The following is a 12,267-nucleotide window of genomic DNA, read 5'->3' as shown; positions in this document are numbered from 1 at the left end:
TTGGGATATGATGACAAAGACAGGCTACAACTGACTTCTCATATAAAGCGCATATAGCTTTATTAAAATATAAAGCACCTCGTTCTTCCTTCTTTTCTTATTTCATATGTCAATCTTTCAAAAAGTCTTAAGGACTTGACAACTGTTATTACCATACTAAATTATCAACATACTTTGATACGATCTATATATTATACATACATATATATATACATTTTTTTTTTTTATAAAGGTAATGTTATACATATATATATACATATATATATATAAAGAGAGAGAGAGAGAGAGTTTCACATGACTTTCAAATTCTGAAATATTTTGTTTAATACTCTTGAATAAGTTTCTTTAAGAATTTCTTTCGTCTTGTCTTAAGGCGTTTAAGAGAGTCGACATAGAAATTAAAATAGAGGGAGTAACATCGCATTGGGCCCATTTCATCCTTGTCATACCTGACCCCACTCTCTCTCTCTCCCCCTCTCTCAATTTTAACTTTGTGTTAACAATTTGTTTACTTTTTTTTTACATTAAATTTACCACCAAATTAAGGTCGCAAATCTTACTAACACGTCTCTCATTATTTGTAGTTTATCACTATTGAATATTTTTTTAACCGGATATACTACAAAGCAAAGGAGTTCACTAGAGTCTGTAATCTGAGGAAGACAAAGAATACACAAATTATGGTATTATTCAATTATTATTTGCATGTCGCAAAAGGTCAGTCTCGCATCTCTTGTATTTTTCATTCTTTGGATGATATGTACACTAGTTGAAAGTGCTCTTTATTATATCACTTAGTTAATATTAAGTTATTAAGAATAACTGACCTTTGTTTATCATGTAGAAGCCCACGTAATATACAAATTCGATCGGAAACCACATTTGTGGACCTCGAAAGGTGTCTAACACCTTCCTTTCGAGATAATTTGAACCCTTACCAGAATTTCTAGTGAACTAAACTAAATAAAAAATACGTTTGTATAGAATGGTGCTCTAACGCACCTTAATTCGTTAGGTGGCGACTCTCACTCTTTAAACCATCCTAAAAAGAATTGTCACGTCGATCCCGCTTTATGCAAGAAAAATGGAGCGTGACAGTGTAATTCCTCCCCGTTAAATTGTGTGACAAGATAATCCAAAGACTTCTTTTTTTTATCCATGAACTACAACTTTCAGATTCATGCCATTTCACAGTAGTTGTTTACGTTTTCGTTTATATTTTACCAGTTGATTTTGGGCATCCTCTTTCGATAGGGATGTCTACTAAGCAGGATGCATAATATTTTAGAAGGAATTGATTGAAGCATGTTTGGTTAGTTTAAGCGCCATCATGCTAAGGGTGATATTGTAAGATTAGGCAGATGAGTAGGTATAGCACCAATATTCTCGGACGTGATTATCATACAATGTGCCACATTCTGTCAGAAGTGGATTGGCAGCTTTGTTCAGCAAGACACGGACTTGGCTAAAATGTCAGGTGGAGATTGTGGATGGGTATGGTGCCTAGTACTTGCATAACTCGAGCAAAGAAGGTTCATTAATTCAGTTGCATCAGATAATCAGCTCAAGATGTTTTGTTCATGTTATGCATTGAGGTAAAGTTGTTGGCCAATTTAATGAGGTGAAATTGGTAACATAAATTTCTTTCTGAACAATATGAATTTCAATTGAAAATTGGGCCATGTCGGTAAGTTGAGAGTTCAGAAAACGCCATGTTTTCCGGGTCAAGCAACAATGTTATGCTGAGCTGCAAGCCATGGATTATAAACTTGGAATTAGAACAGGCACAAATCTTGTCAAGGAGCATAGCGAGAAATACCTATTCATGTTAAGGGCTGAAATGAACAGACGTAAGACCCTCAACTACCATGCAAGGGGCTAATGGAGGCTGTTGGCACGAGTGTCACAGAAACAACTGTGTTGGGCGAATATGTTATGTAACTAACATCACGAAGGAAAGCAATCTCCAAGAGTAAGCTCTATGCAAAGCTGCGGCCAAGCGAGGGCAACGTATGCCTGTAGATCAGGACACTTGTGAGAAAAGAGATAAAAGCAAGCTTCTTTTCCTAAAGTTTGAGCATCAGACTTAGGCAGAGTCAACCACCATATATGTTAAAATGAGCCAAACCACTTAAGGGGACGCAAGGTCAGAATTGGGCGGAACCTCTACATCGAGGAGACAGTATCCATCTTAAAATAGCCATGCCACTACATTGGGAGACCAGATCAAAATTAGGCAAACTGCTAAGACGGGGGCAATGCCGATATAGTGTCAAATGGCATTGAGTGAGGAGATACCAGAGTTGCTCAAGCCACTACGATGGAGGCAATGTGCTAAATCACCAAGGTGAGAAGACATGTCCAGAGGAGGAATAGCTTAAGCTTTTAGATGAAGCGATCACACACTTCAATATGGCGCCAGAGCAGGAAAAAGTCCAGTGGTTCAATTGTCAAAAAAAAAAAAAAATCGACGTGCTTCGCCAATGAATAATAACCAGGGCCACACGTGAGGGGCGTGTTGAAAACATAATTAAGCAAATAAAAGTGTGTCATAATCTAACAATTTAAACTTTTAGATGAAAGGGTCACACCATTCAACACTCCAAACCCTATGCCTAACCTTTAAATAGATGTAGAAATCTCTGAAAGACAAAACCTTTGGAAAAGAGTCTCTTCATGTGCAAAAAGACAAAACCTTTGGAAAAGAGTGTCTTCATGTGCAAAAAGACAAGGGAAAAGTGACAACTTGTATCACCTGTTCCATGATAACTACAACTGTCATAGAGAAAAGAGATATAGCAAGTATACCTGCTAGTGGGAAGTGAAACGTTATTTAACTACCGCATGATAACTACAACTCCTATACAGCTTCATTATGTTCAAAATTTTCAATCGTATTCGTATTGCACTAGAAAATTCAATCACATAAACCTTTGGCAATCAAAATGGAGACTAAATTCTCAAAAATTGAAAGTCAATATGGATTTGCTGTGTTTTAGAACCAGTCATTAATACTACAAAATTAGTACCCCTCATATTTCCAAAAAAGTAGAATAGACAAATGGCTTGTCAATGCACTAGATATCAACGGCTATATGTTATTTTTTATCTCAATTTATGTGACACAAACAGAATTTAGATAATCAGTCACTAAAATTATTTAATTTTTAAATTTTTTTTTTTTTTTGGATAACCATGGTGTCCGGGCCAGCTTGTGCACACCTCGACTAAATCCACGAGATACCTGCCACCTCCCACCAGCAACAGGTACCAGGTAGCTCTGTCCACCAAGGCTAAAACAGATGGGAAGAAAACACCTAGTGTTTGTTTTTGCTGGGAATTGAACCTGAGACCTCATGGTGCTCATCCCAACTTCATTGAACCACTAGGCCACACCCTTGGGTATTTAAGTTTTTAATTATTGTGATTTATAATATTTTTATTCTATTCCAATTTAAATTACACTGATATAATTTCAAGAGTCAGCCAAGTAGTTTATATCTTTTAAATTTTTTAAGTTGTTAACTATGTGACTTATAATTTTTTTTACACTATTTTTCAATAACTCTCTCCGTCCCAACTTATGTGGCACAGATAAAATTCGACAATCAATCAATTTTTTTATATATATCTTTTATATTAATATTGTTATTTACAAAATATTTTATCTCAGTTCCAAATAATATATGTTATGTACAATACATTTCAAGGGAGCCTTGGAGTAACTGGTAAAGTAGTTCTCATGTGACCAGGAGGTCATGAGTTCAAGCCTTGGAAACAGTCTCTGGCAGAAATCCAAGGTAAGGTTGCGTACAATACACCCTTGTGGTGCGGCCCTTCCCCGAACACCGCTCATATCGGTAGCTTTAGTGCACCGGACTGCCCTTTTTTCTGTCCCATCCCAATTTATGTGGCACTAATATAACTTTGATAGTCAACCAAAATTTTTATGTGGACATATCATTTTGTCTATTTTACCTTTCTTAAGAAATATTATTAATTTTTTAATTTTTAGATGACCATAATAATTAATTAGGGGTGATACAATAAAATCACAATTAAAGCAGCGAAACAGACATGTCTTAAATGACTCATAATAACTTATTAGAAGTGATATAGCAAAATTACTATAAAGAATAGGTGTGAAAAAAATTTAAGTAGACCTCATATAAGATGTCAAGTTAATTTAAAACATCAATAGTTAATTTATCATTTTTTTTAATTTACCTTTTTTTATCTGCTCATTGAGGCCAACCACAACAACAACATCATACCCAGTAAAATCCCACAAGTGAGGTGTAGGGAGGGTAAAGTGTACGCAAATCTTACCACTATCTCGGGGAGGTAGTGAGGTTGTTTCCATAAGAACCTAGGCTCAAGTATAGCAAACTCAGGTACAAAGAAAAGGAACACATTGGAGAAAATATGGCAACACTGAATAGTGCAGAATCTACCATAAAACAATAATCAACCACAAAATAATGTGATAATGAAAACACAACAAGCAACAACAAAGACATATCTAAGACTAAACCCTATGCCACCATACTATGACTAATGCACGATAGCTCTCCTACTCGACTAACTTTCCACTCTAATTCGCGTCCTCCGCATCCCCTATCTAAGGTCATATCTTCAGTAGCCTAAATATTTGTCATATCTTGTCCAATCACCTCTACCCAATACTTCTTTGGCCTACATGTACCCCTCTTCGTACTCATTATATCCAACCTCTCGCACCTCCTCACAGGGGCGTCTGAACCTCGCCTCATCACATGTCCAAACCATCTCAATCTCGCATCCCTACCTTGTCCACCACAGAGGCCACTCCTACCTTATCTCGAATATCCTCATTCCTGATTCTATCACACCTAGTATGCCCACACATCCATCTCAACAACCTCATTTTCGCGACATGCATCTTTTGAACTTGGGAGTTTTTGACTGGCCAACACTCTGCCTCATACAACAATAATCAACTGCAGACTTACCTAGAGTTAGAGGAAAAAGCCCAAGTACCACAGTGTGTAACACATCTCCTCAATCGTAGTTTGTAGCCATCCTGGATGAAAAAGCGCTTCACTTGTAGTAGATACACATGATAGTGATGATACAAAGGCAGAATGGGTTGGTGACAAATGATGATAGCTCAAACAAGTATAGATAGCATGAGAGTTACAAGTAGAGTGAATACCTCTTAGAGTGGCAACGGGAGGCCTCTATGTAGACAAGTCCTCAATAAGCAAGGATTCCGATGGCAGGCGTGCATTGTCTTAATGCAAACAATGATGATATCATCAATAGTGGTGGAGGTGCAGTGGAAGAAAATAGGCCTATAAAAGGTGATGTGGAAGGTGATGTGGAAGGACAGACCATGGCAAGATCCCCAAAAGATAGAACCGGTAGCACCTCATAAATGCCTAATGCTCAGCAGAAGAGGCTGTAAAGTATGAATGACCTTAAAAGAAAGTAACATCACGGGAAATAAGATAGGGATGAAGGTCAGGTAAGACGCATCGATATCCATTTTGTACTTCGATAACAAAGAAAGACACATATAAGAGCACGTGGAGCTGATTTGTCTTTTCCTAAAGTAAGGACATGGACAAAGTATGTACTCTTAAAGATGGTTAGTGGAAGAGAAAATGGGGTTAACAAGAGAAATAAAATCGTGTGGAACCTAATTTTGAATATTAGAGGAAGGCATACGGTTAATCATAGAGGAGAACACTGCATCCCCTAAAAATGCAATGGAACATTTACTTGTATGATTAGGGTGCGTACCATCTCAATAATATTCCTATTTTTCCTCTCCGCAACTCCATTTTGTAAGGAGATATCTGATGAAGAACTCTATGGGAAGACAAATTGTTGAAATTGACTTGTAAATATTCATGTGTAGTATCACTTAGGGGTGACAATTTCAACCCATATAAGAGAAAGGAGTCCATTTGACCCACATTTAATTAATTGGATCACTCATATTTTAAATGGATATTTATGGACTTCAAACCATTTTAAAAGCTCATAAAAATATGGACAAAGTGAGTAAAATGTAGGTATCTATATAAGCCCATAGATCACCCACTTATGTTCAACATCTCTAATAGCACTAAATTTTTCTTTTTTTTTTGTTTTGTAAAAAAAATTAGAGCGTGGGTTGGGGTGGGGTGGACTGGGGGTGGTAGGGTAGGGTGGATTGGGAAGGGGGGAGGGGGCAGAAGTTTTTTCTTGAGAAAAAATTTTAATTTTACTTTATGAAAATTTTGTGGGTGGGTAGGGGTACGGGAATAGGGTTGGAGGTAGAAAAAAATTTCATTTTTTAAGGTTTTCTTTTAAAAATATTTTGGAGTGCGAGGGTTACGGGCTACGGGAGGGGATAGAAAAATGGGGTGGGGTGGGGGAGGGTACGAAAAACATTATTTAAAAAAAAAAATTGGTGGGGAAGGGGTAGGGGTGGGGGGGGATTAGAAGTGTACGGGCGTGAATCTTTTTGTGGGGAGGCGCACGGGGTAAAGAGTGTGGGGCGTGGGGGAGGCGGGTAAAAGGGTGGAGTGGGTTAAGTAATTCTATTAATTTTTTGGGGGATTGAGGGTCGAGTTAGAAGGTGTGGGGAAGAAGGGACTGGTAGGGGGCGGGTTTGAGGTAGGGTGTGTGGGGTAAGAAAAATTTGGAAATTTTAAAAAAAAAACAAATTTAAAAAATTAAATTTTTTTGAAGGGCCGAATGGTGATGAAGGTGGGAGAATGGTAGGGGGTGGGGTAAGATAAAATTTTTGAAAATTTTCAAAAAGTAAATTTAAAAAATTTAGGGGTAGGGTGGCTGGTAGGGAGTGGGGGTCAAGGTAGGGGTGGTGGTGGGGTAAAAGAAATTTGAAATTTTTCAAATAACAAAGATAAAAAAAAGGAAAAAGGTACAAAAAATACCTATAATTTGGCGAAATTTGCAGTTACGCATCCTGAACTTTGCGGGAGTCCTATGACCCCCCTAGACTATTTTTTATCGTATTTAACTGGCATTTATTTGATACTTGGACCACTGCATATATTTCATGCACATTGAGCACGTAAGAAAAAAATGTTTGATAAGGGGCAAATATATGCCAGTTAAATAGGGTAAAAAATAGTATAGGGGTGTCATAGGACTCCCCCAAAGTTCTGGGTGCGTAACTGCAAATTTCGTCTAAGTACATATATTTTTTGCACATTTTTTCCTTTAAAAAAGAAATTAAAAAAAAATTAGGCAGTGTACGGGGTAGGGGTATGGGGGGCTGATAGGTGTGGGGCGGGGTAAGAATTTAAAAAAAAAAATAGAAGGGTGGGGTTGAGGTGAAAAAATCGAATTGATATGCATATAAAAGTACTAAAGTTTTTGGGCTTTAGGAGTAAAAGTCATTCCAACCATTTTTACCTTATTCATATTTAACCAGATCCATATTTACCTGTACAATATATGGGTGGATTGTAATCCAATCCATTTAAGGTCAATCCATCTCAAATCCAATCCAATCGGCCCATTTGTCACCCCTAGTATCACTATCAAAAGTGTGAATAGAAACACTAAATTGATTTTGTATTTCCGAACAAAAAGTTTGAAAAATATAAAAAATAATTCAGAATGATCTTCCATTAAGAAAATCCAAGTGCACATTGAGTAATCATCAATGAAACTAACATAGATTTAATAGCTGTGATAACTTTCTTTTTTCTTTCCAGGGAGTTGATAATCTCTTCTTTGTAATGTTTGCATCCTCCTGATGTTATTTGTTAATGATATCCTTCTTATTTCATCAAAAAAAAAAAAACACTAACAAAATACTTAAGAGACAATATGGAATAAACTCTTCTAGGACACCAAATATCATTATGAACTAAATGAAAAAAAGACACTGCATGATTATTAGGACTACGTCAAAAAATAGCTCGGACCTTCGTTAGATTCCGATGGCTAGCATGGAAAACTCATTTCTCTCCTTGAATTGACTATATAGTAATTTTGGTTGGATTTATCAATCAAATCAAGGTGTGTTTCCCCTATTGACATGACCCACAGTCTAACTTGTATAATTTTGACAAGCTAGGAACCAACTTTTGAAGTCTACATAAACTAGGGTATCCTAATTGTTTATGGATCAAATTTAGATAGTTGGAGACCGAACAAATCATAGTGGAGCTGGGAGAATTGAGATAATAAACTCCATCTAACTCACACCCTTCGCCAATCATCCTTCCCATATTAAGGTCCTGTATAACAAAGAAGTCACTAAAGAATGAGATGAAATGATTTAAAGCCTTACCCAAATGACTAATTGACAGAAAGCTAAATGAACAACCAAGGACACAAAAAACATTATTCAGAGTCAAGGAAAGTAAAGGATTGGCTTGACCAACTCCAGTTGCCATGGTTTGAAAACCATTAGCTAATGAAACAGTGGGAAGGGACCGAGAATAAGTAATAATGTAATATCAGACCATAAGGATTTGTTACCAGAAATGCGGTCGGAAGCACATGAGTCCATGACCCAAGGGCCAAGTGTAGTGGATTGTGAGATACGAACAACAGGATTACCACTGTGCAACGAAAGCTATTACTGGCGATGTTTGCTTACTCTCTTAATACCGAAGAAAGTCATTGTATTCTACCTCAGATAAGGAGAACAACTATTAGTTAGATTACCAGCGGATTCAGTCTCAGCAACATAAACATTCTTTGGTTTATCGTGTAGAGAGTAGCACACATCACGAGTATGGCCCAATTTGTTACAACAGCCACATCTTGGTTGTTGTTTCCCATAACAGCCTCCATGTAAATTTCTCGTTTGAAATGCAGTCTAAGATGCTAGAAGAAAAGAATCTGCAGGTGGTACGAGATGACTAGAAATATCCTTTACAGTAATATCCTTAGCATGTTTAACCAACTGATGCTGAACAACTTGTCCCTTGCACCATAACAGAAATCACATTGTAAAAGCGAAAAATGTCATTTGTGTATAGCCCACGAGCTTTGTTCCAAACTAAGAAGCAAATTCGGAAAGGTCGGAACATTAGCATCAACCTCAAACCAATAAATCTCCACATCAGACTACACAATTGAGTTTCAATCTTCTCCAGTTTTCCCCTATCTTTTTCAGTAATATCCTTGGCATGTTTAACCAAGTGATCCTGAACAACCTGTCACTTGCACCATAACTAAACAAAGAAAGACCAAGATAAACGCACTACATTTCAAGAGTGCTATGTTGATGTCATGGTTTGGCTTGCCAGAAACCATAGATTTAGTGCTAAAAATATTGGATCCGAGAGATATGATGGGTCAAAACGGAACAGTGTGTTATTACTTATTAGTATCCAAAATAGAGTAAATTCTGGCTTGAGACAGAAGGACCTGAAGAAAAGCCGTTGGAATCTGAGAAACTACATGGTGTCGTCAGAAATTGGAAAGCCTTGTTTCTGTCATCGGCAAATCACATATGACCACCGGAAAGTGGTTGAAATCAAACAAGAATTATATGGGTAGGATCAGAATGATGGGCGACCCTACTGGGAAAAAAAATCTGTCGGGAAACGTCAAACACACTGTCGGTGTGGGGCGCATGAAACCAGACGTCTCAAGAGAGAGTGACACGTGAGAGCACATGAGTAACCTTACAGAAGTGGAATTTTTTGGGTGAGTTCGCGTGAGGATTTTGATTGTCTCTCTTGGCATATTTTGCATCTATAACCTATTTCCATAAGCTTCCTCCGCCATCATTGTATCTGCAGAGCCATTTAAAAAGTAAGATTTTATTATGCAGCTTCAGGTTCCTCATTCCCATGCCCCATCTTTCTTTTTCTTCATCGCTTCCTATCATTTTGACCAAATTAAACTTTCTCTTATCAGAACTTCCTTCCCATAAAAACTTATTCCCCATATTTAGTTTCTTCTCAATTTTGTTGGCATTCTGGGAAGAGACATTAGAGAGGTTGGAATACCATCTAAACCACTATTAACAGATGTAAGTCTTCCCCCAAAAGATGAGAACTGTCTTTTCCATGGAACTAATTTACCGTTGCACTTGTCCAAAGACACCTTGCCACATCTGCTTGTCATTGCCTTTTAGCACTCAGAGACAATCCTAGATAGGTAAACAGTAACTCCTCCACTTTACAGCCCATAACTCCTGCCTTAGTTAGTCATTTCCAGAAATGATTTTTAATAATGCAAAGATACGACAACACATCCATTCAGTTGGAATTACAGGGATTCTTTTGCGTAAGCTATTGTGTAATTCAACTTTACTTTCAGGCTTCAGCTTTGTGCGCCAAAATAGGAGAATAGAGTAGCAAGTGAGAGTTAGACTATAATTACTTGATATACTGAATGATGCCCTTGTATAACTCAAGAAAGATACTCAAAAAAATAGTTAGAGAAGATAAAAAAGAACTGTAATAAGAGCATGTATAGATTTCATTCATTTAATATTGAATGCAACCTCAAGTGTCACAAACATAGCGTGGCCCATGTGCAGCGAGCCGGTAACATTAGGTGGTGGCATCGGAACTACAAAAGGATCACTCCCTTTGACAATATTTGGTTTGAAATATCCCTGAGACTCCCACCTAAATATCAAAAATTTCATATATTAGTATTTTACAGAGTAGCAAATAATTAGAAGGCGGTCATTTACCATCATTCTGGAGATGCAGAAATGTTATGTCAAATCACATGACTTTATTAGTTTGGCTTTGTATTATTCATGGAGAAGAAGATAGAACAACCTACTACAAACTAGCCAAACTTTGTGTAATTAATAGTCACTCCAAGTATAGTCAATTGAAGTTAATATTGAAAAGTTATTTTTTTGGTCAAAAATATTGAAAAGTTATGTATACAAAAAACTGCAAGACTTTAAAGTTGGAAAGTTCATAGGTCCTTTTGTCCAAGGTAGAAACAAAAAGCTTTCTCTACTGAACAGATTTTTGTCCATAACTGTTGTTAGCCTATCAGGCACTCCAAAAATAAACCAAAAAAAAGACAGCCCGGAGCACTAAAGTTCTTGCTATGCGCGGACCCGGAGTCCAGGGAAGGACCGGACCACAATACGCAGTATTAGGCAGCCCGGTGCACTAAAGCTCTTGCTATGCGTAGAAACGGAGTTCGGGTTAGCGTAGACCCGGAGTCCGGGGAAGAACCGCTGCACAATATGCAGTGTTACCTTGCATTTGTGCAAGAGGTTGTTTCTCCGGCTTGACCCTGTGATCAGGAGGTCAAGAGGAGGCAACTCTACCAGTTACTCAGGGGCGGACCTACATTCATTTGTGGGGTGCTCCGGCACCCACTAAACTCGATGCAAAATAGGTAAAATTACATAGAAAATATATAAAAATAGATATATAATATATAAAAGCACCCACTAAATAAAAAGTTAGTTGGATGCATTGGTATTTAGGTTGACTTTATGCCCATGGTCAAACCTCATTGAGGTGAATTTTTGTTTTTTGCAATTTTTAAATTAAGCACTCACTATCATTAAATCCTAAGTCCGCCACTATAGTTACTCCAAGGACCCTTCCACTCCATAAATAAAATGAAGAATTCAACAAAATAGCGGAAATGAACTAATGGAAATTTCAGTCCAGTGAAAGAAATACTACCATTTATATATGCGCTCTTCATTACTGAAATCAAATGACTTTGCAAATTCGGGTGAAGTAAAGATAACACGGTTTTCTGCTTCCGCGGAGACTGCATCATAAAACCATAATTAGGTAGAACAACCCTAAACCCAATTATGCATTTTCGGAATTGAAAAGGATAGGGACATTTAGAGAGGAGACGAAGCTTACTGAAGAAGAATCGACGAGAACGGGAAAGTGAGAGAGTAGAACGACGTCTTGCAGAGAAGATAAGAGGATTGAAACGAAAGCACAAGGGCGGGCATGAAGTAGAAGATAAGAAAGAGGAAGTGCACACAGCCATTGCAGGTGGACACTTCTCACCAGCGCTACTGGCCAGAGCTGTTATATTATCCTCCCGCCGAGCAAAGGCTTTTTTCACGATAGTGTGCATGATCCGTTCGGTTTGATTTTATATGCTATTGATTTGATTTATTGGTTTTCAATTTTAAAATATGTAAAATTAATAATTAATTAATAAGATATTTTTTATTGATTTTGGTTTATCGATTTTTAGTTTTTAATGATTCGAACCAACAAGAAAATATTTATAAAATAGAAATAATAACAACTAACGTAAAAAGATGAAATTTTAATTATCGTGAAAACCTAT

At 37.2% G+C, this 12,267-nt stretch overlaps 1 protein-coding gene across 2 annotated transcripts in view; it reads right to left on the bottom strand.

Annotated features, from left to right (window-relative positions):
- LOC107863740 (valine--tRNA ligase, chloroplastic/mitochondrial 2) overlaps positions 1-12,059 on the bottom strand; it is an 85,048-nt gene extending 72,989 nt beyond the window's left edge. For both annotated transcript variants that reach the window (XM_016709850.2, XM_047408307.1), the window contains exons 1-3: positions 11,826-12,059; positions 11,634-11,724; positions 10,472-10,598 (exon numbers count right to left, since the gene is read on the bottom strand). In XM_016709850.2, the coding sequence (XP_016565336.2) occupies positions 10,472-10,598; positions 11,634-11,724; positions 11,826-12,048 (441 nt within the window). In that variant the 5' untranslated portion in view covers positions 12,049-12,059. The remainder of the gene's footprint in view (positions 1-10,471; positions 10,599-11,633; positions 11,725-11,825) is intronic.
- Between the last annotated feature and the right edge of the window lie 208 nt (positions 12,060-12,267).

This window comes from Capsicum annuum, chromosome 3 (assembly GCF_002878395.1).
Source record: "Capsicum annuum cultivar UCD-10X-F1 chromosome 3, UCD10Xv1.1, whole genome shotgun sequence".
In the NCBI taxonomy this organism is placed as follows: domain Eukaryota; kingdom Viridiplantae; phylum Streptophyta; class Magnoliopsida; order Solanales; family Solanaceae; genus Capsicum; species Capsicum annuum.
Note: the sequence above shows the minus strand (reverse complement) of the source record. Positions and strands in the feature narration are given on the sequence as shown.